At 39.2% G+C, this 26,130-nt stretch overlaps 1 protein-coding gene and 1 pseudogene across 2 annotated transcripts in view; one reads left to right on the top strand and one right to left on the bottom strand.

Moving 5' to 3' along the window:
• The window catches only part of LOC113254711 (cytochrome P450 4X1), a 47,049-nt gene extending 22,274 nt beyond the window's left edge, over positions 1-24,775 (top strand). For both annotated transcript variants that reach the window (XM_026498162.4, XM_026498163.4), the window contains exons 7-12: positions 14,969-15,075; positions 15,635-15,825; positions 18,978-19,111; positions 20,401-20,465; positions 22,717-22,799; positions 23,581-24,775. In XM_026498162.4, coding sequence (XP_026353947.3) covers positions 14,969-15,075; positions 15,635-15,825; positions 18,978-19,111; positions 20,401-20,465; positions 22,717-22,799; positions 23,581-23,749 — 749 coding nt within the window. In that variant the 3' untranslated portion in view covers positions 23,750-24,775. The remainder of the gene's footprint in view (positions 1-14,968; positions 15,076-15,634; positions 15,826-18,977; positions 19,112-20,400; positions 20,466-22,716; positions 22,800-23,580) is intronic.
• Positions 13,482-14,530, bottom strand: LOC113254295 (cytochrome c oxidase subunit NDUFA4-like; annotated as a pseudogene).
• Positions 24,776-26,130: the final 1,355 nt, after the last annotated feature.

Raw genomic sequence — 26,130 nt, 5'->3', positions numbered from 1 at the left:
TTTTGGTCTTCCACTTGTTTTCTGCCTTATCTGGTTTTAACTGAGCATTTTATCTGATTCCATTTTTCTCCTCTCTTAGCATATAATTTATACTCTTTTTTACCTTGTTTAATGGTTGTCCTTGAGTTTGTAATATATATTTAGAACTAATCCAAGCCCACTTTCAAATTATACTTGCAAGTGCCTTATAACAAGGGTATTCTCAACTCCCAGTTTCTCTCCTATCTCTAATAACATCGCTCTAATTTATTTTACTTCTCCATAAGCTATTAAACTGAATGCATTGTTATTATTATTATTATTATTTGAACAGATTGTTATCTGTTAGATCAATTAAAAATAAGGAAACAAAAGGTTTTATTTTACTTTCATTTATTCCTTCCTTAATGTTTTTCTTTCTTTATGTAGATCTGAGCTTCCAACCTATATCATTTTCCCTCTTTCTAAAGAACAGATTTTACTATCTTGCAAAGCAGGATAAATTGAGGACAAATTTCCTCAATTTTTGTCTGAGAAAGTCTTTATTTCTCTTTCATTTTTAAGGGTAATCTGGAAGAATTCAAGGTTGGTGGGTGTTTCCTTTTAACGCTTAAAATATTTTACTCCACTCTCTGCCTAGTTTCTGAAGAGAAGTCCAATGTCATTTTTGTCACTGCTGTTCTGTAGGTAAATTGTTTTTTTCCTGTGGTTTCTTTTAAGATTTTCTTTTTGTCTTTGATCTTCTGTAATTTGAATACATTGTGCATATTGACTTTTTGGTGTAGATTTTTTGATGTTTTCCTGCTTGGTATTCTCTGCGTCTCTTGTATCTGTGGTTTGGTTCTATCATTAATTTTGGAAAGTTCTCAGTTGTTTATTGTTTCAAATACTTCTTCTGTTCCTTTCTCTTTTTCTTCTTTTTGGTCCTTTATTTTTCATTTTTCTGGTGGGGATCGTTCCTTGATGACCTTCTCTATTTCTTATGTGGAAATTAATCTAAGTTTTCTATCTCTACTTGGGTCAACTCTGGTATACTGAATTTTCCATTTCATCTAGGTTTTAAAATTTATTTGGATAGAAGCAATAAGCTCATGGTTTTAAAAAATTTCTCTGATCTTTAAAAAAAAATTCTCTGGGGTCTCCTGGCTGGCTTAGTCAGTAGAGCATGCAACTCTTGATTTCAGGGTTGGAAGTTCAAGCCCCACGTTTGGTGTAGAGATCACTTAAAAATAAAATCTTAAAAAATAAATAAATAAACAATTTAAATTTTTAAAAATTTCTCTGTATTAATAGTTATTTTCCCTTTGTCATTTCTTACCTCATATATTTGTACATTCTCTCTCTTTTCCTGATTAAATTAGCTAGTATATGTCTGTTACGGATTTTTTTGAAAGAGCCAAAATTTTGATTTATTAATTTGGTCTACTATTTTTCTGTTCTTTACCGTATTAACTTTTGCTATTTTCTGTATTTTTTGTACTCTCTGTTGGTTTATTTGTTATTCTTTCTCTAGTTTTTAAGTTAGGATTTAATATATTTACAGTAGCTCTCCCTCTTCTATGGTTTTGCTTTCCGTGGTTTCAGTTACCCATGCGCAATCATGGTCCAGAAGAAGATGACCCTTCTGATGTATCATCAGAAAGTCGGTAGTAACCTAACTCTACATCACAGTGCTTGTGTCATTCCCCTCACTTCACCTCATCACATAGCTATTTTATCATCTCACATCATCACAAGAAGCAAGGTGAGAGTATAGTACGATGAGTTATTTTGAGAAAGAACAAGAGACCACACTCACATAAATTTTATTACAGCATATTTTATAATTATTTTATTTCATTTTTATTGTTGCTAATCTCTTACTGTGCCTAATTTATAAGTTAAACTTTATCATAAGTATGTATGTATGTATAAGAAAAAAACAGATTAGGGCTAGGTACTATCTGTGGCTTCAGGTATCCATTGGTGGTCTTGGTACATATCCCTGCAGATAAGAGAGGACTACTGTATTTTATTCTTTCATTATTTTTCCTCTTTTTTATTTGCTTTGTTAATCTGTGTGTGTGTGTGTGTGTGTGTGTGTGTGTGTGTGTGTGTGTATTTGTAGGTTTTTTTTCTTTTTTTATTGTGGTAAAATACATATAACGTAAACTTTACCATCTTAACCATGTTTTATTTTTTTATTTTTAAAAAGATTTTATTTATTTATTTGACGGAGAGAGAGAGAGCACAAGCAGGCAGAGTGGCAGGGAGAGGGAGAAGCAGGCTCCCCACTAAGAAGAGAGCCCAATGTGGGCTTAATCCCAGGACCCTGGGATCATGACCTGAGCCAAAGGCAGATGCTTAACTGACTGAACCACTCAGGTGCCCCAACCATATTTTAAATGTACAGGTCCGTGGTATTAAATACACTTACATTGTTGTGCAGCCATCACCATCCATCCCCATAAATCTATTTGTCTTGTAAGACTAAAATTCTATACCTATTAAACAGTAACTCCCTATTCTTCCCTCTCCTCAGTCCCTGGCAACCACCATTGTACTTTCTGTCTTTATGATTTGGGCCATTCTAAGTACCCTATAAATGGAATCTGTGGATATTGGTCTTTCTGTGACTGGCTTATTTTGCTTAGCTTGTCCTCAAGGTTTATCCATGTTATAGCATATGTCAGAATTTTCTACTTTTTTAAGACTGAAAATATTCCATCCTATGCATATTCTATCACATTTTGTTTATGCATTCATCCATCAATGGACACTTGGGCTGCTTCCATATTTTAGCTTTTGTGAATAATGTTGTTAGAAACATGGGGGTACAAATATCTCTTCAAGACTCTGCTTTTAATTCTTTTGAGGGTATACCCAGAAATGGAATTGCCGGATCATATGATAATTCTATTTTTTTATTATTTGAGGTGTTGCCATATTGTTTTCCACAGCAGCTGTACCATTTTGCATTCACACCAATAATGCACAAGGGTTTCTGATTTCTCCAGATTCTTTTTTTTTCCAGTGGATTATTTTATTTTATTTTATTTTATTTTTTAATGTTTTTTTTATTATATTATGTTAGTCACCATACAGTGCATCCCTGGTTTATGATGTAAAGTTCGATGATTCATTAGTTGCGTATAACACCCAGTGCACCATGCAATACGTGCCCTCCTTACTACCCATCACCGGTCTATCCCATTCCCCCATGCCCTTCCCTCCGAAGCCCTCAGTTTGTTTCTCAGAGTCCGTAGTCTCTCATGCTTCATTCCCCCTTCTGATTACCCCCCTTTCTTTATCCCTTTCTTCCCCTACTGATCTTCCTAGTTCTTATGTTCCATAGATGAGAGAAATCATATGATAATTGTCTTTCTCTGCTTGACTTATTTCACTTAGCATTATATCCTCCAGTGCCGTCCATGTTGCAGCAAATGTTGAGAACTCGTTCTTTCTGATAGCTGAGTAATATTCCATTGTATATATGGACCACAACTTCTTAATCCAGTCATCTGTTGAAGGGCATCTCGGTTCCTTCCACGATTCAGCTATTGTGGACAATGCTGCTACGAACATTGGGGTGCATATGGCCCTTCTCTTCACTACGTCTGTATCTTTGGGGTAAATACCCAGTAGTGCAATGGCTGGGTCATAGGGTAGCTCAATTTTTAACTTTTTAAGGGACCTCCACACTGTTTTCCAGAGTGGCTGTACCAACCTGCATTCCCACAAACAATGTAGGAGGGATCCCCTTTCTCCACATCCTCTCCAGCAATTGTTGTTTCTTGCCTTGTCAATTTTTGCCATTCTAACTGGCATAAGGTGGTATCTTAGTGTGGTTTTGATTTGAATTTCCCTGATGGCTCATGATTTTGAACATTTTTTCATGTGTCTGTTAGCCATTTGTATGTCATCATTGGAAAAGTGTCTGTTCATATCTTCTGCCCATTTTATGATTTATTTGTTTCTCGCGTATTGAGTTTGAGAAGTTCTTTGTAGATCTTGGATACCAGTCTTTTATCTGTAGCATCATTTGCAAATACATTCTCCCATTCCGTGGGCTGCCTCTTAGTTTTTTTGACTGTTTCCTTGGCTGTGCAGAAGCTTTTCATCTTGATGAAGTCCCACAAGTTCATTTTATCTTTTGTTTCTCTTGCCTTTGGAGATGTGTCATGAAAAAGGTTGCTTTGGCCGATGTCGTAGAGGTTGCTGCCTATGTTCTCCTCTAGGATTTTGATGGATTCCTTTCATCCATTTGGAGTTTATCTTTGTGTATGGTGTGAGAGAGTGGTCACGTTTCATTCTTTTGCATGTAGCTGTCCAATTTTCCCAGCACCATTTATTGAAGAGACTGTCTTTTTTCCACTGGATGTTTTTTCCTGCTTTATCAAAGATTAGTTGCCCAAAGAGCTGAGGGTCCATTTTTGGATTCTCTATTCTGTTCCATTGTCTATGTGTCTGTTTTTGTGCCAGTACCATGCTGTCTTTGTGATCACAGCTTTGTAGTACAGCTCGAAATCCGGCATTGTGATGCCCCCAGCTTTGTTTTTCCTTTTCAAGAGTTCCTTGGAGATTCAGGGCCTTTTCTGGTTCCATACAAATTTAAGGACTGTTTGTTCCAGTTCTTTGAAAAATGTCATTGGTATTTTAATCGGGATAGCATTGAAAGTGTAGATTGCTCTGGGTAGCATGGACATTTTAACTATGTTAATTCTTCCAATCCATGAGCATGGAATATTTTTCCATCTTTTTGTGTCTTCTTCAATGTCTTTCAAGAGTGATTTATAGTTTCTAGAATATAGGTCCTTTACGTCTCTGGTTAAGTTAATTCCAAGGTAACGTATGGTTTTTGGTGTTATTGTAAATGGGATGGATTCCCTAATTTCTCTTTCTTCAGTCTCATTATTCGTGTATAGAAATGCAACTGATTTCTGAGCATTGATTTTGTAACCCGCCACATTACTGAATTGTTCTGTAACTTCTAATAGTTTGGGAGTGGATTCTTTGGGTTTTCCGTATAGAGTATCACGTCGTCTGCGAAGAGAGACATTTTGATTTCTTCTTTGCCGATTTGGATACCTTTCATCCCTTTTTGTTGTCTGATTGCTGTTGCAAGGACTTCTAGTACTATGTTGAATAATAGTGGCGAGAGTGGGCATCCTTGTCGTGTTCCTGATCTTAAGGGAAAGGCTTCCAGCTTTTCCCCATTGAGAATGATATTTGCTGTAGGCTTTTCATAGATGGTTTTTATGAGATTGAGGAATGTACCCTCTATCCCTACACTCTGAAGGGTTTTAATCAGGAAAGGATGCTGTATTTTGTCAAATGTTTTATCTGCATCTATTGAGAGAATCATATGATTTTTGAATTTTTCTTTCTGGATTAAATCTAAGACACCGATTGATTTGCGAATGTTGAACCACCCTTGCATCCCAGGGATGAATCCCACTTGGTCCTGATGGATAATCGTTTTAATGTACTGTTGGATTCTACTAGCGAGGATCTTGTTGAGGATTTTGGCGTCCATGTTCATTAGGGAAATTGGTCTGTAATTCTCCTTTTTGATGGGGTCTTTGCCTGGTTTGGGGATCAAGGTAATATTGGCCTCATAGAATGAGTTTGGTAGCTTCTGTTTCTACTTTTTGAAATAGCTTTAGGATAATAAGTATTATTTCTTCTTTGAATGTTTGGTCGAATACCCCAGGAAAACCGTCCGGGCCTGGAGTTTTGTTATTTGGAAGGTTGTTTATCACTGACTCAATCTCTTCATAATTAATTGGCCTGTTTAAAAAATCTATTTCTTCCTGTTTCAGTCTTGGTAGTTTATAGGTTTCCAGGAAGGCCTCCTTCTCTTCCAGATTGCTTAGTTTATTGGCATATAGCTGTTGGTAAAAGTTTCTAATAATCCTTCCAATTTCATTGGTGTTGGTTGTGACCTCTCCTTTTTCATTCATAATTTTATTAATTTGGGTCCTTTCTCTATTCTTTTGGATAAGTCTTGCCAGCGGTCTGTCAATTTTATTGATTCTCTGAAAGAACCAGCTTCTAGTTCTGTTGATCTGCTCTACTATACTCCTGGTTTCTAATTCATTGATTTCTGCTCTAATCTTGGTCAACTGCTTCCTCGTGCGTGGATTAGGTCTGTCCCTCTGTCGCTGTTCCAGCTTCTTGAGGTGAGAATATAAAAACTGCATTTTAGATTTTTCTATTCTTTTGAGGGAGGCTTGGATGGCTATATATTTCCCCCTTAGGACTGCCTTTGCAGTATCCCATAGGTTTTGGACCGTTGTGTTTTCATTCTCGTTGGTCTCCATAAGTTGTTTAAATTGATTTTTGATTTCCTGGTTTATCGAGTCATTCCTGAGCAGGATGGTTCTCAGTCTCCAAGTGTTTGAGTTTCTTCCAAATTTTTACTTGTGGCTGAGTTCCAATTTCAGAGCGTTGTTGTCTGAGAATATGCAGGGAATAATTTCAGTCTTTTGGTATCGGTTGAGACCTGTTTTGTGTCCTAGAACATGGTCTATTCTTGAGAATGTTCCATGGGCATTAGAATAGAATGAGTATTCTTTGGTTCTGGGGTGTAGTGTTCTATGTATATCTATGAGGTCCAACTTGAGTATGGCATTCAAAGCCCTTGTTTCTTTGTCAATTTTTTGCATGGGTGTTCTGTCTATTTCTGATAGTGGAGTGTTGAGGTCCCATACTATTAACATATTTTTATCTATATGTCTCTTTATTCTGGTTAAGAGTTGGCTTGTGTATCTTGCTGCTCCCCTGTTGGGGGCATATATATTTATAATTGTCATATCCACTTGTTGGATACATCCTTTAAGAATAATATAGTGCCCTTCTGTGTCTCTAACTATAGTCTTTAGTTTAAAATCCAATCTGTCTGATATGAGAATTGCTACCCCCCGCTTTCTTTTGAGGTCCATTGGTGTGAAAGATGGTATTCCATCCCTTTACTTTCAGTCTGAATGTATCTTTAGGTTCAAAATGAGTCTCTTGTAGACAGCAAATGGATGGGTCATGTCTTTTTATCCAATCTGCAACCCTGTGGCATTTATGGGAGCATTTAGGCCATTTACATTGAGACTGAATATTGAGAGATATGATTTTAATGATGCCATGTTGCCAGTACAGTCTTTGTTTCTATCGATTGTGACTTTCTGTTTTGCATCACTCTTGGGGCCTTTTTACCTTTATAGAACCCCCCTTAATATCTCCTGTAGGGCTGGTTTTATGGTTACGAAATTGTCAATGACTGGTGATTCTGGAAGGTCTTTATTTGTCCATCAATTCTGAATGACAGCCTTGCTGGATAAAGGATCCTTGACTGCATGTTTTTCTCTGAAAGAGCTTTAAAAATGCCTCCCCCAACCCTTTCTCTCATTCCAGGTCTGTGTAGACAGGTCTGACGTAATTCTGATACCTTTGCCTTGGTACGTGAGAAATTTCTTTGCCCTGGCCGCTTTCAATACTGTATTCTTGGATCTAATATTTGCGAATTGCACTATGACGTGACGTGGTGTAGGTTTGTCATGGTTGAGCTTGGGAGGGGTCCTCTCTGCCTCTTGGACACAGATGTTTGTTTCCCTTGCTAGATTAGGGAAGTTTTCAGCTACAATTTGTTCAAATATCTCTTCTAGACCTCTGTTTTTCTCCACCCCCTCGGGGATGCCGATGATTCTGACATTGGAACGTTTCATTGAGTCAGTAATCTCCCATAACCTACATTCATGAGCATGGATTTTTTTAAGTCCAGATTCTATTTTAGTTTTCTCTTCTACTAACCCATCTTCCAATTCACTGATACATTCTTCTGCCTCATTCACCCTGGCCATCAGAGCCTCTAGTTTTGACTGCATTTGGCTCATAGAATTTTTAATTTCTGCCAGATTCACTCTCATTTCTGCCCTTAGAGATTCTATATTCTCATTAACATTTTCATTAATACTTTTTTCAAGTCTACACATCATCTTGACCATTGTTACTCTGAATTCCATTTCTGATAATTTGGTTATATCCATATCCATTAGTTCTGTGGCAGAGGCCACAGACTCATTGTCTTTTCTTTGCTGGGGAGGATTTCTCCTTCTCGTCATTCTGATGAGGAGAGGTTGTGGGGTTGTCCAGAGCCCAAATTAATGACCGGGACCCAGGCCGTGCGCCCTTGTTTTATAGGGATCTTAGGGATGTGGGCTTCTTGATTTTTCAGCCTGCCTTCTGGGGGAGGGGCCTCCCGCACCAATACTCAGGCAACCCTGTTTGGGTAGAGTCTCCGTGTCCCCTGCGAGGGAGGATAGGGGTGGGCACACTGTGAGCCGGTCTTTCCGGGCTTTGTTCTCTGGCGGCTTTCCCTGGTGGTTTGCTGTGCCTCTTCTGAGAGTCAGAGCAGCAGTGGCCGAATCTCAGCTTCTGTCACAGAACAGAGGGATCGCAGACCGTTCTCCACTGATGTTCTGGCCACTTTAACTCTGTTTCTGTTGGTGCTGCTCAACCCTGCAGCTTCCCGAGATGTGCGCCCCACAGCTGGTGTCCCAGCCCTCACTTCCAGGGCCGGCGTGTCTCTGTCCTTTGTGTTTCTAAAGCCGCCAGCCACCAGCTGCCAGCCGCCCCTGCGTGCTTCTGGAGCTCCCGGTCTCAGTCTGGTTCCAGTGAGCGCACCGGTGTTCCGTGAGAAGTCTGGTCGCGCATGTTCCCCCGGCTCACGGTCTCAGTCCGCTCTCTCGCGGGTGCCCGTCCGCGAGTCCGCCCGCTCCCCAGTGCAGGTGGCTACCGCTTCCCGGCGCCCCAACGCGGCGGCTCCCTCCCCCTTCCGTTTATCTTCTGATATCTGTGCGCGGTTTCACGGTTCCCCGCTTCGTACCTCAATACTCAGCGCTGGAGATGTTCATTTGTAGAGATCCAGATGCATCTTCCTGTGTCTCAGGCTGATTCTGTGGGTGTTCAGGCTCGTCAGGTACCTATCCACTCGACTCAGGGGACCAGCTGAAAAAGGGGTCCCCTACTCCTTTGCCATCTTAACTCCCTCTCTGATTTCTCCAGATTCTTATCAACACTTGTTTTCTGGGGTTTTTGATAGTAGCAGTCCTAATAAGTCCGAGGTGGTATCTTATTGTAATTTTGATTTGCATTTCCCTAATAATCTGTGATGTTGAACGTCTTTTTTTTTTTCATGTGCTAATTGGCCATTCATATATCTCCTTTGGAGAAATGTCCACTTAAGTCCTTTACCCATTTTTGAATCACGTTGTTTGTTTTTTGGTGTTGTGTTTTAGGAGTTCTCTATATATTCTGGATCTGAATCCCTTATCAGATAGATAATTTGCAAATATTTTCTCTCATTCTGTGGGTTGCCTTTTTACTCTATGGATACTGTTTTGTTTTGTTTTTTACTCTATGGAGACTGTTTTTAAATTTTCATAAAGTCTTATTTGTCTATCTTTTCTTGTGTTACCTGTGCCTTGGGTGTCAGTGCAAGAAATCCTTACTAAATCCAGTGGCTTTTAATCCTATTTTTCTTTTAAGAATTTTATTATTTTAGGTCTTACAATTAGGTCCTGGATCTATTTTGAGTTAATTTTCAAATCTGGTATTAGGTAAGATCTAACTTCATTCTTTTGCATGTAGATATCCAGTTTTCCCAGCAACATTTGTTGAAAAGACTATCCTTTCCCCTATTGAATGGTCTTAGTATCCTTGTCAAAAATTATTTGACCATATATGTGAGGGTTTATTTCTGCACTCTGTATTCCATTCATAGATGGTATATGTCTATCTTTAGGCTGATACCACATTGTTTTGGTTAACATAGCTTTGTAGTAAGTTTTGAAGTTAGGAAGAAGTGTGAGTCCTTCAGTTTTGTTCTTTTTCAAGATGGCTTTGGCTCTTTGCAGTCCCTTGAGATTCCATAAGAATTTTGAGATGGATTTTTATATTTCTTATTCTATGTGTTTTTAAGACTATGAATTTTCTTTTGTTCATTGATTAAATATATCCCATGTATTTTGATAAGTAATGTTTTTATTATCATTACTTTTCCAGAAATTCTTTAATTTCTGTTTGTGTATCCCTTTCACTAAAAAGGTGTTTAATAAAAGGTTTATAAATTTCTGGGTGAAAAACTTTCCTATTTTTTTATTTTTAAAAATTTCTAATTTAATTGTATTGCAATTCGAAAGCATTGTTTGTAGTATTTCCATTTTACAGAACTTACTAATGGTTTTTTTGCTCTAATATGTGATCAATTTTTGTAAATGTTCCATGCACTCTTATGAAGAAGATAAATTGTCTATTATTAGGTATGGTGTCTGATATTTTCCCCCATATGTTCTGCCTTATTATTTTGTTTGGATCTTCTATATCTTCTTTTGGTCAACTTGACCTGTCCTGTACTGGGAGTGGTATGTTGAAGACTCTTATTATTAGTGTGAGTCTACCTATTTTTCCTTGCATTTCCTATAGTTTCTGCTTTAAATAGGTACTTCTGCATTATTTGGTGTGTATATATGTTCGTAAGTATTATATCCTGTGATATCATGACTTTTTAAAGATTTTATTTATCTCTACACCCAATGTGAGGCTCGAACTTATAACCCTGAGATCAAGAGTCACATGCTCTACCAACAAGCCGGCCAGGTATCCTGTGATATCCTGACTTTTAACATTAAAAACTGACCTTCTTGGAAAGCCTGGGTGACTCAGTCAGTTAAGCATCTGCCTTAGGTTCAGTCATGATCCCAGGGTCCTAGGATCCAGTTCTGCGTTGGGCTCCTTGCTCAGCAGGGAGCCTGCTTCCCCCTCTACCTGCCACGCCCCCTACTTGTGCTCTCTCTCACTCTCGCTCTGACAAATAAATAAAATATTTTTTAAAATATAAATAAATAAGCAAATAAATAAATAAAAACTGGCCTTCTTTGATGAGTTTTTGTTCAAATTCTACTTTGTTTGATATCAGGATTGCAACCCCAATTTTCTTATTATCTACATTTGTCTGGTATATCCTTGTCCATCCCTTTATTTGTAGACATTTTGAATTGCTTTGTTTTATGTGTTTTCCTTACATGCAGCACATAGTTCAGTTTTGCTTTATGAGACAATTCGAAAATGTTTTTATTTTAGTAAACAAGTCATTCTCATTCTTATTTGTTGAAATGACTGGTATGTTTGGACTTAACACATTATTATGCTTTACTATGTGTATTATATTATAGTTACTGTGTGTATTAGTTTCCTAAAGGCTTCCTTAACAAATAATCATTCACTGGTTCTGAGTGAACATGAATTTGGGGGGGACATTATTCTAGTCAGTACGCTGTGTTCCTTTCTCTATGTGGTATGTCTTCTTTGCTCTTTTAAAATATATTTTTTGATATTTAAGAAAGTTTATATTTTTTCTCTGGCTACCATAGTGTTTAGTCCTTCCATAAATCCTTAATTCCCCTTCCTTTATTTAAACTTTTTTTTTGAGATCCTGTAGCCTTTATTTTTTAAATTTTTTTTATTATGTTATGTTAGTCACCATACAGTACATCATTAGTTTTTGAGGTAGTGTTCCATGATACATTGTTTGCGTATAACACCCAGTGTTCCATGCAACACGTGCCCTACTTAGTACCCATCACCTGGCTACCCCATTCCCCCACCCACCTCCCCTCTAAAACCCTTAGTTTGTATCCTGGAGTCCATAATCTCTCATGGTTCATCTCCCTCTCTGATTCCCCACCCCCCTTCATTTTTCCCTTCCTGCTCCTAATATCCTCCATGCTATTCCTTATGTTCCACAAATAAGTGAAACCATATGATAATTGTCTTTCTCTGCTTGACTTATTTCACTTAGCACAATCTCCTCCAGTTCCAACCACGTTGATGCAGGGTAATCATCCTTTCTGATGGCTGAGTAATATTCCATTGTATATATTGACCACATCTTCTTTATCCATTCATCTGTTGAAGGGCATCTCGGCTCCTTCCACAGTTTGGCTATTGTGGACAATGCTGCTATGAATATTGGGGTGCATGTGGCCCTTCTTTTCACTACATCTGTATCTTTATGGTAAATACCCAGTAGTGCAATTGCTGGGTCATAGGGTAGCTCTATTTTGAACTTTTTGAGGGACCTCCACGCTGTTTTCCAAAGTGGCTGTACCAACTTGCATTCCCACTCACAGTGTAAGAGGGTTCCCCTTTCTCCTCAACCTCTCCAACATTTGTTGTTTCTTGCCTTGTCAATTTTTGCCATTCTAACTGGTGTAAGGTGGTATCTCAATGTGGTTTTGATTTGAATCCCTGATGGCTAATGATGTTGAACATTTTTTCCTGTGTCTGTTAGCCATTTGTAGGTCTTCTTTGGAGATGTGTCTGTTCATGTCTTCTGCCCATTTTTTGACTTGATTATTTGTTTCTTGGGTGTTGAGTTTGAGAAGTTCTTTACAGATCTTGGATACCAGCCTGTTATTTGTAGTGTCATTTGCAAATATCTTCTCCCATTCCATGGGTTGCCTCTTAGTTTTGTTGATGGTTTCCTTTGCGGTGCAGAAGCTTTTTATCTTGATGAAGTCCCAAAAGTTCGTTTTCACTTTTGTTTCCCTTGCCTTTGGAGACGTGTCTTGAAAGAAGTTGCTGTGGCTGATGTTGAAGAAGTTACTGCCTATGTTCTCCTCTGTGATTTTGTTGGATTCCTGTCTCACATTGAGGTCTTTCATCCATTTGGAGTTTATCTTTGTGTGTGGTGTAAGAGAATGGTCAAGTTTCATTCTTCTGCATATAGCTGTCCGATTTTCCCATCACCTTTTATTGAAGAAACTTTTTTCCATTGGATATTTTTTCCTGCTTTGTCGAAGAGTAGTTGATCATAGAGTTGAGGGTCCATATCTGGGCTCTCTATTCTGTTCTATTGATCTGTGTGTCTGTTTTTGTGCCAGTACCATGCTGTCTTGGTGATCACAGCTTTGTAATGCTATCTGGCCTGTCATTTTTACTGTGGTAAATACAGATAACATTTACCATCTTAATCTTTTTAAGTGTACAGTTTAGTGCTATTAATTACATTCACGTTATTGTGCCATCACCACCACCATCCATTTCCAGAATCATTTCACCTTGCAAAATTAAAACTCCATACATATTAAATTATAATTCCTCTTTATACTCCTTTCTCAGCCCCTGGAAACCACCATTCTATTTTCTGTCTCTACAAATTTGACTAGTTATTCTAGGTACCTCATATACATATATGAGGAATCATATAGTATTTGTTTTTTGTGACTGGTTATTTGATGGTTTGTCAGTTTTTAATAATATCCTTTGATTTTCATTTATTACCTATACAACTATTAGTGATTTTTTTGTTTCAAGCTTCAGATATTTATTAATCAGTATAAACCCCAACACAATACACCAACATGATTTCATGCATTTAGAGGGGAAATAATTCCTGGATAAGTGGGAAATTGTGAGGATGGTTTCTGGAAGGCCTTCATTCTGAGCAGCTTTATATTGAAACATTTCATTTAGAAGTCTGGATCTTCTTTCTTCAGTTTGCTATAATCTACATTCACTGAGCAGAACTTATATTAATCACAGAGGCCCAGTTTGTTCTAGGATTCTGGGTTATTCCTATCCCCACTGACATCTGGATTGAGCAATGCCAGGTGCAAGTATCACAGAGCTGCTCCAGTACCTCCCGCTCCAATAAATATGAGGAGGAGGATCAAGCTCCGAGGCTGATTGGCCTGACTGAGGATCTGGTGTAAAATGGTTGCAGCAGAGGCCTCAGGTCCAGAGGAAGAAAAGATCAAATATGCAAGGCCCCTAACAATTAGTGATTCTTCTACTTTCCCATTTCTCCCTCTCTTCTCCTCCTATTTTTAGAAGAATTATTTTCACCGTTAGTGTTTATGTGATATTCCTCTGCCCATGTGCCAATCCTTATTTTGATCTGAGATCTAGAATTACATCTATGAAATGCACACCTCAGTTCTTTAATGAAGTTTTCCTAGTCATCTCTTGGTTGGATGAAGCTCAACCACACTGGATTCCTCAGGATGGGCTCATGAGCATAGTATTTTCTGAGTCCATGCAAGTTTATACCTGTTTTTTGGGAGACTTGATACTTACTCAAATGACAATTTTCCTGGATATAAAATACTTTACTGTTACTTTGTTTCCTTGAGTTTCTTGAAAATGCTCTCATCTTTTGCCCAACACAGGGCTTGAACTCACAACCCTGAGATCAAGACCTGAGCTGAAATCAAGAGTCAGATGCTTAACTGACTGAGCCACCCAGGCACCCCAAAAATGCTTTAATCTTGCTTTGATTTCTTTATTGTTCTTGAGAAGCATGATGCTGCCTTAATTTTCTTACCCTTAAAAGTCATTTGTCCTTTTCATTTGGAGTCTCTGAGGAGTTTCTTTTCTCTGTCTACAATGTTGAATCGTTTTATTAGGGTATATATTGGTATTGGTTATTCTGTTCCAACTTTTCCAGGGATAGGGTGGGCTTCTTAATATATACATTTAAATTTTGTCTCACTTCCAGAAAGTTTTCTTGGATTATCATTTTAGATATTCTGTTTCATATTTTTGTGGGGTTCTCTTTTAAGCCCCTTCAGTTATACAGATGTTTGTGTTTCTTTGCCTGACTTCCATTTCATTTGATAACATTTCCATGAAAATAAGATATTAGACTGAGAAAGAAAAGAATGCTTGGCCACTTGCACCTGTGTTTGAAACCATCTTTATTATATTGCCTACTTAGTTATATAAAGTCTGATTCACGTATATTGTGTTTCTTTGGAGCTTTGATCCAAGTTTGCCATTTGACGAGAGAACAAACATCTGCAAAAATTAAATCTATTTAAAAACAATGTACCCATTCTGAGATCAGGAAATAGGTAAGATTTGAAGCTATTCATGGGCCATGGCTTGCTCTGTAATTATTTTACTTTGATTAACTTTGCTGTCACTTTGGTAATGGGGAATTGTTATTCTGTCCCAGAAAAGGTAATCCAAGATAGAAAGAAATTCCTCAAAGATGAGAAGAAGCATGGTAACACTCAGAAGCAGAAGTACCAGGATTTTCTGGATATTATCCTTTCTGCCCAGGTAAATCTTTCAAATGTCTGAGGCTGCTCATATATGTAGTTAATTGTGTGGGTAAATGGGTGAGTGAGGAGGAGGGGAGACAAGAGGAAAATTGATCAACTAAATTTAACAGTACTTTTGAATTGATGGGTTAGCTCCACACAGTTTCAGGAAAAGATAGAAGTCTATAATGCTGTCAGTAAAGGGAGTCAGGTAAGATAAAAATTGTTTACTAATTGGACAGGGCTTGGTGATTATTGCATGGCAGTTTAGGGAAGCACAGGAAAACGGGTCATAGTGTAAGTTGGTAAAATGATGAGGAGGAGGTGCTGGGAAATCTGCATGAATCTGGCAGGATGAATTAAGGAACTCTTTGCAAGGCCTACTTTCCTTATCTAATGTTGGTTTTCCTTTGGGCTCTGGTCAAAGTGTGGCTCCTACTATGTATTTGTTGAACTGAATTAAAATTGAAACTCTCATATGAAACTCTAATTTTTTCCCCTAAAGCCATTATCTTGATTGGGGCTGCAGACATCTATAAACTGACATTGCATAAACATATCTCTACTATACCTTCCAGGCTGAAAATGACAACAGCTTCTCAGATATTGACCTAAGGTCTGAGGTGAACACATTCATGTTGGCAGGGCATGACACCACAGCAGGGAGCATTTCCTGGCTCCTCTACTACCTGGCTCTGAACCCTGAGCATCAGGAGAGATGCCGGGAAGAGATCAGGGGCATCCTGGGGGACGGGTCTTCTATCACCTGGTAAGATCTGCATTCTTAAACATTTCATCTTTCTTCCTCTCCATGGGTTTTGCTTTATTTTTTCCTCTGGTACCTTGGTAACCATTGTGCTTCAAGATATGTGCCTGTAGAAACTGCTCTTTTACTAGAGAGACCAAAATTATCCCTATATCTTTGCAAAAGAAGTTCACTCATCCACAAGTAATCTGCTTCATTGGTTTTCCAATCAGTGTTGTGTAATGTCCCATTTCTTTCACCTGCCTTGGTGCACTGGAAATGGGGACTTGATCCCTAGACTTGCTTTGAGAGTTTGAATGGTAGGACTCAAGTGGGTCTCCTCTCTGAGACCCAAGCAAGCATCCATATCATTTAAGCCTGCATTGTAGTCATTCCCACCCATTTCTGTGTTCACTCCTCAGGACTGGCTTAGACTTTAAACATAGTACTAAACGATATACACTGTAGTTAAGTCTAGCGATTATGGACTGAGAACATTCTAAGTACTTAGGCACTTAAGAAATATGCAAGATTTGGTGTGGATCCTGCCCTCAATGAACTCACACCCTGGGACAGGAGACAGGCCTCCGTATGGATAATTGCCATAAAACCTGGTAAGGGTAGTGAGAGAGAGACGTGCTGGCTACCACAGAAACTCAGAAGACAGGCACCTAGTCCAGTATAGGGGACTCAAGAGGGCTTCTTGGGAGATTTGACACCCAAACTGCCTCTTATAGGATGGGTTAGCCAGGTGAAAGATGTCAAAGCAAGACGTTGAGCTTATCTGGTTGTTAAACAATGCCCAGGTTATGGATTTGCCCCTCAGACACGCTGTCTGAAAGAAAACCAAACACGTGTCTCTGATTTAAACCACATTCTTCACCTTAGCTATATATTTAACTTACCATTGTTTTGTTGGCCAAAGGGGCAGAAAGGTAGAAATGCTAAGGGCTACTCAGCCCCAGGACTGGGGGAAAACATATTTCAAATGCAAAGGTCAGCTCAGTTAGAACATTTGTAAGGAAAAATTTGGGTTTATATAGATATGGTAGAGCTCCAACCTTTTATAAGGAAATACTAGTTATTTCCTACCATAAATTAAAGGTTTAATCTGTGTAGCACAAAATATGGTATTGATTAGTCATTTTTTATTCACTCTTTAACATTAATTCGTTATTTTAACTGTTTAGGGTGGATACATATACAACCCCAATATTGGCCTTTCTCATTCTTGTCTGGCCTATGTGAAATGTGAAAACAATAAAGAAATTTTTGCCAGGTGAGAAAACGAAGTGCAAAGGATCTGTTAGCTACCATTTATTTTAATGAGAGAAATGAAAATAATTTTTTTTTTAAAGATTTTATTTATTTATTTGACAGAGATAGAGACAGCCAGAGAGAGGGAACACAAGCAGGGGGAGTGGGAGAGGAAGAAGCAGGCTCATAGCAGAGGAGCCTGATGTGGGGCTCGATCCCATAACGCCGGGATCACACCCTGAGCTGAAGGCAGACGCTTAACAACTGCGCCACCCAGGTGCCCCGAGAGAAATGAAAATAATTTTATAAAAAATAAAATACATTTTTATTCCATAATATGGCTTTATACTCACATTTATGAAATTTGTATGTAGCATGCTAAAAATGTATAATTCTTTTACACAGATAATAAAACCACATTGCAAAGAGCAATTTCTGAAAAAACTGGCAAGTTGTTCAATGTCTCCATTTGGCTTGTCAGCCATTTCTGCATTGTGTTAAAATTCCTCTCTTCTTCTTGCACCAGGGCTAAGATGCACAACATTGTGTTTCTAAAATATGCAAAGTGCCAGGCTAAGCAGAATTACCCTTTTTATTCTGGGCTTGAGGAGGAAAGAGCTCAAAATGAAAATTTCACACTACTGAATGGCCAGAGCCTGCATTCAAAATAAGTAATCAGAAAAGCAAACAGAAATACAATAAAGCAAATAGACTGAATATATGCAGTCATGTTATGACTAGCTGACTGTCTAGGATGCCAAAAAAACCCCTTTATTCTTCTCCCACTGATATTTCACACTTGCGTGGGACAAGTGCTTTTTATCTCTGGGGTGAAATCTTGAGTGAATCTCCTAGAGCACCTATCCATTTAAGTCACAAGAGCAGTCTCATTTCAGTAATGAAGCTGTCTGGTCCAGTGGAGTAATGAAAAATGCAAATTCGTATCTACTTGGATCCTCCCCCTCCATCCCAGCTCAGCATTTCTTTGAGTCCAGAAGCCAGTGGTGGGTGAGGGGGTTGTGGTTGGCTTCTTTTTACTGACCAGGTCCTCCCCAACCCAGTAGCTTCTGTTTCTAACCCTTCCATAAGTGGTCCCAGGAGGGAGCAAGAAGAAGAAAGGGGTTGGTACTATGGAGATCTTGCCCTCTGAGCATGGTGGCTGGCTATTCAGTGCTTCCTTTCACTCTCAAGGGGCACATCTGTGAGTTTCTTGGAGATTCCCTCACTGGAGCTTTGCCATGGTGATTCATGGGGCAAGGGAATTCTTGTCCTCAGAATTCCTTTCCAGCTGGTTCTGAAGCTCTCCCTCTTGCCAGTTCATTGGCCCATAGAGCACAGTGGAGCACTCCTGACTTGTTTGTCCCTGTTGCTCTCCCCCAACTCCCTATCTGTTCTGAATCACAGACTTTCCTCTCAGTCCTCTGTTCCCCAAACTCCAGGGGGCACATGTCAGATCATCTAAGTGACCCAAGAAGGCCCTCTTTGCCTGACATGGTTGGGGGGCCCTCCTCTGTTCTCCACAGCATTCTGGCATTCCAACAATTCTCTTTAAAGGATTTTTTCTTACCTCTCAAAACTCTTATGCCCTCTCTCTTCAGGCCTTAGTCATTACTTCTACAGTCTTGATTTATATAGTGAGCTAAGAGTTACAATACTGGCTTCAGAAATCTCCCTGGCAAATCCTTTACTGGTAGATTAGCATCTCATTTTATAATGTGGATATTTGGCACTTGTTTGGAACCTCAGCTGATCTTGAGGTAGAAAGAGTCTCATATTCTGTTACATAAGCCAATTGCAAAATAACTTTAACCTAGAGATGATATGTACTAGGAATAAACACCAAAGAAGAAAAAAACATCAATATTTACAAACTAAATATGGAGCCTGAGTTCCCTCCCCTCCTTCACTTGTCCTCACAGGGACCAGCTGGGTGAGATGGCATACACCACAATGTGCATCAAGGAGTCACTCCGACTGGCGCCTCCAATCCCATCCATTTCCAGAGAGCTCAGCAAGCCCATTACCTTCCCAGATGGACGCTCCTTGCCTGCAGGTCCTTGCATTCCTTTCTTTAGCAGTTCCTAGAGACCAGGGGATCCTGGCAACCACAGTGACAAAGACTGGCTTTTTTCTCAGCTCTTGGAGGAGTCAAGACAAACCTAAGGAAGTCTGGCTTAGGGTTGGGTGCTTATTAAGAACTTAGTGGGTAATTCTTTGGTCAGACGTGGTTTCCAGACTTTCCCAAAAGCACGTAGTCATTTGCAAAGAGTCTCTGCCCAGAACCTGGGTGGCCAGAATCCCGACCCAGGGTCTCTTCGTTCACAGGACATTGTTTCTAAAATAACCCTTGTTTGGCTTATTTGGAGACCCAGGTGAAACTTCATGGGAGATGAACAGCATTGTCTTTATCTAGAAGACCCAAGATGGGGTCTTTGGCTTCATCATCATCATCATCATAGCACTCTTATAAGTGTGCAGCTCTTACTAGTTAACATAGAACCTTCAAGCACATTATCTCATTTTCCCACCCTTGGAACATGATCTTAACAGACACTTATATGGTGCTTTTCAGTTTACAAAGCACTTTCAAATACCTATGGTGTAGCCAAAAACCCACTGGAGACCCCAAAGTGCAGATGAGCAGAACTAAAACTTGCATTGAGGCCCCACATTTGGAGCCCAGTGCTCTTCAGAGCACAGGTCTCTGAGCAGGGCAAGTGGGAGGCAGAAGGGTGTCACGTGAGACACTCTTCACTTGTCTGCTTCAGTGTTCTGTTAACTCTTGCCCTTGGAAACAAGCCGACAGGATCTCTTATAGCAAAAACCAACAGCTTGTCACTGCGACTTTGTTGACAGATCCAAAATTAATTTACCAGAATTTTTTATGGTAATCAAAAAATCTTCAAAATCTCTCTCCCCTTCTTTTTTAATCCCCAAACCATGTGGATATTTGCCAAAATTTCCTCCCTTCCACTTATGAACAGAACCAACAGAAACTTGTCATTGGACCTACATGATGGAATTGTGGTTCTGTTCTTTGGGATGCAAGCTATCTCTAGTGGGTGCTGTATTGTCCATTAACAGATATCATTCTGACATGATACCAACAGCTCCTTAAGATAGAATCAGGTATTAAATAAGTCATTGCTTTGAAAACTAAGGTGTCACTCAAGCCTCATCTTCCCATGGGTCCTTGACTGCTGACATCAGCTACGGCGCACAGAACTCTGCCAGGAGCCAGCTCATTCCCTTCAGGAAGAAAATTCTTACTGAAGAGTGGTGTAACAGTAGCCCACAACTTGTTCTATCTCCTGTAATCTTTTTACTTCTTTCCTTTCACAGGAATAACTGTGGTTCTCAGTATTTGGGGACTTCACCATAACCCTGCCATCTGGGAAAATCCAAAGGTAAACACTTCAAAAAAACAAATGCTGTGCAAGTAACTTTTTGTTAGCAATATGTGGAAGTGGCAAATGACACAAAGCAAATAAAATAAACATAAAGACCAAAATTGTTCAACTTTTCTCCTAAAAGAAAACTGTCCCCTCCCCTACTCCTACTTCATGTTTGCTTCGAATGAACAGATTGACATAATGCCACACAATCTGCCCCAAACTGCAATCTGTACTGCAGTGATGTGCTTTGCAAGCTCTGCCAAGCCCTCACCTGGACATCTGCAGGAGTGTAGACTGTCCATGTAGCCAGGCAGGCGACTCAAACTCTCTTTTGCTGGATGGAACAATCAGAATTCTGGCAGAAACCGATGACACACTCAAGTTGGGCACTTCGAGGAGAAGGAATAGTAAAGGAACTAGTTACAAAGGTTTGGTAGGGTTTAGAAGAGCAACATGGAGCACGCAATTGCTGAAGGGCTTCCCACCTCTGAGCTTGGCGGGAGAGAGAGTTACAAAGACCGGAGGGAGATTGTTGTGCTGGGAAGGGTCCTGAGCGGGAGTTGGGCCTCTAGTAGAACAGCCAGCCTGAGGCAGATTGGTAGGGTGAGGTCCAGGGAATAAATAACCCAAAAACTCTCTCCACCCACCAACCCACCAGATCACCCATCAATGTCTTTTATTAGCCAAACCTAAGAGCAAACTATGCGGGTCCGCTTCTTGGAGCCCAGAGCAGAGCAGGAAAGGGAGGAGAGAGGATCTGGAGAGGCAAAAAGAAGACACCTAGCTAACCATAGCGCTTGATTCGATCTTCTTAAACTCTAGACACTCACAATACCCAAAGATACTTCCTTTCACTGAGTGGCTAGGGCTTAAGATCTCTTATGTGTGTTGGGAGGTGGACTGCATGTCTCAGTAACAATTGATCACATAATCATTTTGGCTAGACTTCTAAGTGGGTGCATTCTTTTTTTTTATGTTCAAATTAATTTTATTTGAGTGTAGTTGACATGCAGTGTTCCATTAGTTTCAGGGGCACAACTTAGTAATTTGACAAGTTGATACCTGATGCTATGTTCACATCGCTATAACAATATCAGTGACTATATTTCTTATGCTGTGCCTTTTACTCCTGTGACTTATTCATTCCTTAACTGGAAACCTGTATCTCCCTCTCCCCTTCACTCACTTTGTCCAACCCCCAACAACCATCGGTTTATTCTGTGTATTTATAGGTCTAATTCTGCTTTTTGTTTGTTTATGCACTTGGTTTGGTTTTTTTTAGATTCGACTTATGTGTGGAATCATATAGTATTTGTCTTTTTCAGTCTTACTTACTGCACTTAGCATAATACCCCCTAGGTCCATCCGTGTTGTCTCAAGTGGCATGATCTCATCCTTTTTCTGGCTGTGTAATATTCCATTCTATCCATCATATTTTCCTTATCCTTTCATTTATTGATGGACACTTAGGTTGCTTCCATATCTCAGCTATTATAAGTAAATGCTGCAATAAACATAGGGATGCATATATCTTTTCAAATTAGTGTTTTCATTATCTTTGCGTAAATTAAGTGGGTACATTATTACCTCCAAAGTGAAAACAATATCACTGGCCCTAGCGTTTCTGCTTTCTCCATACTTAGTCTGGATAGCATACTAGTCCACTAGGAGGCCAAACGAGGGCTGCAGGTCTAGAATTGCCCTGTCCAGTGTGGTAGCTATTCATCACACGTGGTTATTGAGCACTTGAAATGTGGTTAGTCGGAAATGAGACGTGCTGGAAATGCAAAATACACACTGGATTTTGAAGACATAGTACAAAAATGTGGAATATTTCCTTAATAATTATTTATATTGAGTACATGTTGGAATGATAATACTTTCTACAAAATAAATTCTATTATTAAAATTATTTTCACATTTTAAAACTGTGGCTATGTGAGATGCCTGGGTGGCTCAGTCCATTAAGTGTTTGCCTTTGGCTCAGGTCATGATCCCAGGGTCCTGGGATCGAGTCCCACATCAGGCTCCCTGCTCAGCGAGGAGCCTGCTTCTCCCTCTGCCTGCTGCTCCCCCTGCTTGTGTGCACTATCTTTCTTTCTCTCTGAAAAATAAATAAAATAAAATAATAAAAATGTGGCTACCAGAATGTTGAAATTACATATGTTGCTCATGTATTTCTGTTGATTAGTGCTTAGTAGTAGCTTAAGAAATGTGCTGATGGTGTTTTGGGAATGGGGGTGGGGTTGCCCTGTCATTTCAGGTCTTTGACCCCTTGAGGTTCTCCCAGGAGAATTCTGAGCAGAGACACCCCCACTCCTTTTTACCATTCTCAGCTGGACCAAGGTAAGGACAATGTGAAGTTGTTGAAAATTCACAGAAATGTTTACTTGGAAACAGCTCTTTCCCTTTGGTGCCTCAGCTCCATATATTCTTTCACGGAACCCCATCTTCTCACCAGATTATGAGGTAGATCGTGGTACCTGTTTGAGCTCCCGAAAAGACCATTTAGTTTCACAAAGGACAAGGCCCTTCTCTGTCACATCCTATACAGCCATGCCTCAGAAAGTTATCCCACGATGCAAACTTGCTCATAAGCCATGCAGCCCACCCCCAATGCAGGCGAAACAATTCTTTTGTTTTCCCCTCAATTTCAGATTTATTGAGGTATAGTCGACATATGCAATTGTAAGATATTTAAAACGGGCATCCTGGTGATTCACTATCTGCATTCATTGTGAAAGGGTTCTTCCCCCTCTAGTTAATTCCCACCTCCTCCACCTCACCAGTTGATCTCTGTGTGTGCGTGAGGACATTTAAGTTCTACTTTATTAACAGATTTCAATTACACAGTACAGTGTTACCAACTATAATCACCACGTTTTACATTACATCCTCACAGGAGAAACGGTTCTATGAGCACCTCCAAGTGCCACTCTCTTTAGGGAGGGCATCACATTATAGCCTCTCAGTTCATATTGTTGCAGGGAATAGTGGAAGTCCAAAAGTTCACGGTGAAAATACTGCTTTACCGTGAACAGTAGATTCATTATTCTAGCATCTTAACTAAAGAGCCAGAAACAACTACCATTTCCTCGTGTATCTTTCTTTCCCTCGGTGTCTGCAGAAACTGTATCGGGCAGCATTTTGCCATGATTGAGCTAAAGGTGGCCATTGCCTTGATTCTACTCCGCTTCAAGGTGGCTCCGGACCCCACCAGACCTCTAGTCTTCTTGCACAAGATTGTCCTCAAAGCCAAGGACGGGGTCCACTTGCACCTGAAGAAACTCTCCTGATGTTACAGCCCCGGGTACAAAGATTATGTATATATTCAAACTGTGTATATATATATATATATACACACACACATACAGCTTGGATATATATATCCATCCATCCATACTATATATATACATACTATATATATAGTTTTAAAGTTAAACTACAGCTACTGGGCCAAGAAAATGAAAAGGAATCAAAAAATATGGTGGGAGGGTTAGGGGTAGGTGGGATGGGGGTCTCTGTGTAACTGTACATTATCCAAAACCATTTCTAGGTGATACCCTGTGTCACCTAGATCTGTGTCTGTATGATTTGGGGAAATTTTCCAATCATTTCTGTTTTATTCTGGCTGCTGTTAATGCCATATACCAAGAATTTTGCTGGGTGACTTCCATATATTTTCTGTTGCTTTTTAAGATAGTTTTTGGAATTACACAATAGGTGCACATATGCTTACAGTAGAAGTTATCCAATATTCAAAAAGCATGTAGAACAAAAAGTAAAAATCCCACTCCACATACCGTCCACCTCTCTGCCCTGACCAATCCTACTCATTTTCCTAAAAACAGAATAGTTTGGTGTGCATTCTTTCAGAACTTTTCCTATACCTTTCATAAATACATATGTATGTATGTATGTATTCTTACAAATGGGATCGTATCCATATTATTCTTGCTTTTTTCACTTAATAAAAAATACATCTTATTCCTAATCGTAGATTCATGATATTCTATAATATGGATGTATTATAATTTATTGAACTATTTTCTTATTATTGGATATTTAAATTATTTGTGGTTTAAAAAAAATGCTTATTGGCCACTTGTGTTTATGTTGTTGTCTGTGACTCATACATCACTTATGCTTCTTTTTCCGTGGAGTTCTATATGAGTTCTTTAATACAGTGGGTGATTGTCCTTGATTGTAACTTTTCTTTATAGTTTTCCCCAATCTTTTACTTTTATAAAACTGAATGGTGTCTGTTAGCATACAGAACTAAATTTTCATGAAATAAGATAAATAAACTTTTCTTTATGGTTTCTGGGTTGTAATCTTGGATAAGAAAACCTCCATTTGGAATATTATCTAAATAGTCTATGTCGTTTCCTGGTGCTAACAATGCTTGTGAAGCCTGAGCAGGAATTTTTAAATAATTTCCAAATATTAATAATATTATTATTATTTCCAGATTCATCACTTATTTGATGTTTATGTGTTCACTACATGTCAGATATTGTGATACGCATTCAGTGAATGAACAGACATGACCCCTGCCTTCACGGAGCTTGTATCCTAAAGGGGAAGATGGATAACAGACAAATAATTACAAATTTCACTAAGTACCATGAAGGAAACAAATGGGCTGAGCTAGATAGTAATGAAGGGGAACTTACTTTAGATTGGGTTGTCTAGAAAATCCTCTGTAAGTTGTGACCTCAAAGCCTAGAAGGCTAACCCTACTCTTTCTCAGATGCCCCCTAGGGGCAAAATTATGGCAATTCATTGGACAATTTAAATAGCTCCGAAACACTTTTAGTTATAGAAAGAATAAATCAGCCTATCCCATTTCCCCGCCCCCCTCCCCTCTGGATAGGCTGGTGATGGGTATTAAGGAGGGCATGTATTGCACGGTGCACTGGGTGTTATACGCAAGTAATAAATCACGGAACTTTAAAAAAAAATTTTTTTAATTAAAAAAATAATAAAAAAATAAAAAATAAAATTAAAAAATTTAAAAAAAAAGAAAGAATAAATCATGGGAATAAAAGGCACAGTGTAGCGAATATAGTCCATGATATTTTAATAGCATTGTCTGGTGACAGGTGGTAGTTACACTTGTGCTGAGCATATCATAACATATAGAGAAGTGGAATCACTATGTTGTACACCTGAAACTAATGTAGCATTGGGTGTAAGCTATACTCAAATAAAAAAAATTTTTGTTAGCCCTGATATTGTCCTTGCCAAGTAAAAGCAAACTGATCTTGACTATCTGGATGGATAAGAAATGAAAATAAAGTCCTGGTCACATCCATAACGGCTTGCTATAGCAAAAATATCCCCAAAGAGAGGAGCTTAAACAAGATAAAAATGTCTTTTTCTCTCATATGAAAGTCTTGAGGAGGGAGGTGGTCCAGAACTACTGGGGTAGTTTGGTCTACAGGATCGTCAGGTATCTAGGCTCTGCATATCTTGTTCTCCATCTTCAACACACGGCTGTCAATGAATGAGTCAATGAATGATCTAAGCTAAGTTGCTAGCCCCTGCCACCACATCTACCTTCGAGCAAGTGGGAGGAGACGAAAGGGAATGGGAAGGCAGGTGCCTTTCCTTTTTAGGATATTAGCTGGAAGTTGTACTCATCACTCTGCTCACAGCTCTGCGGAAAACCCAG

Source organism: Ursus arctos, unplaced genomic scaffold, assembly GCF_023065955.2.
Source record: "Ursus arctos isolate Adak ecotype North America unplaced genomic scaffold, UrsArc2.0 scaffold_12, whole genome shotgun sequence".
In the NCBI taxonomy this organism is placed as follows: domain Eukaryota; kingdom Metazoa; phylum Chordata; class Mammalia; order Carnivora; family Ursidae; genus Ursus; species Ursus arctos.
The sequence above is the reverse complement of the archived record's forward strand: the minus strand, read 5'-3'. Positions and strand labels throughout refer to the sequence as shown.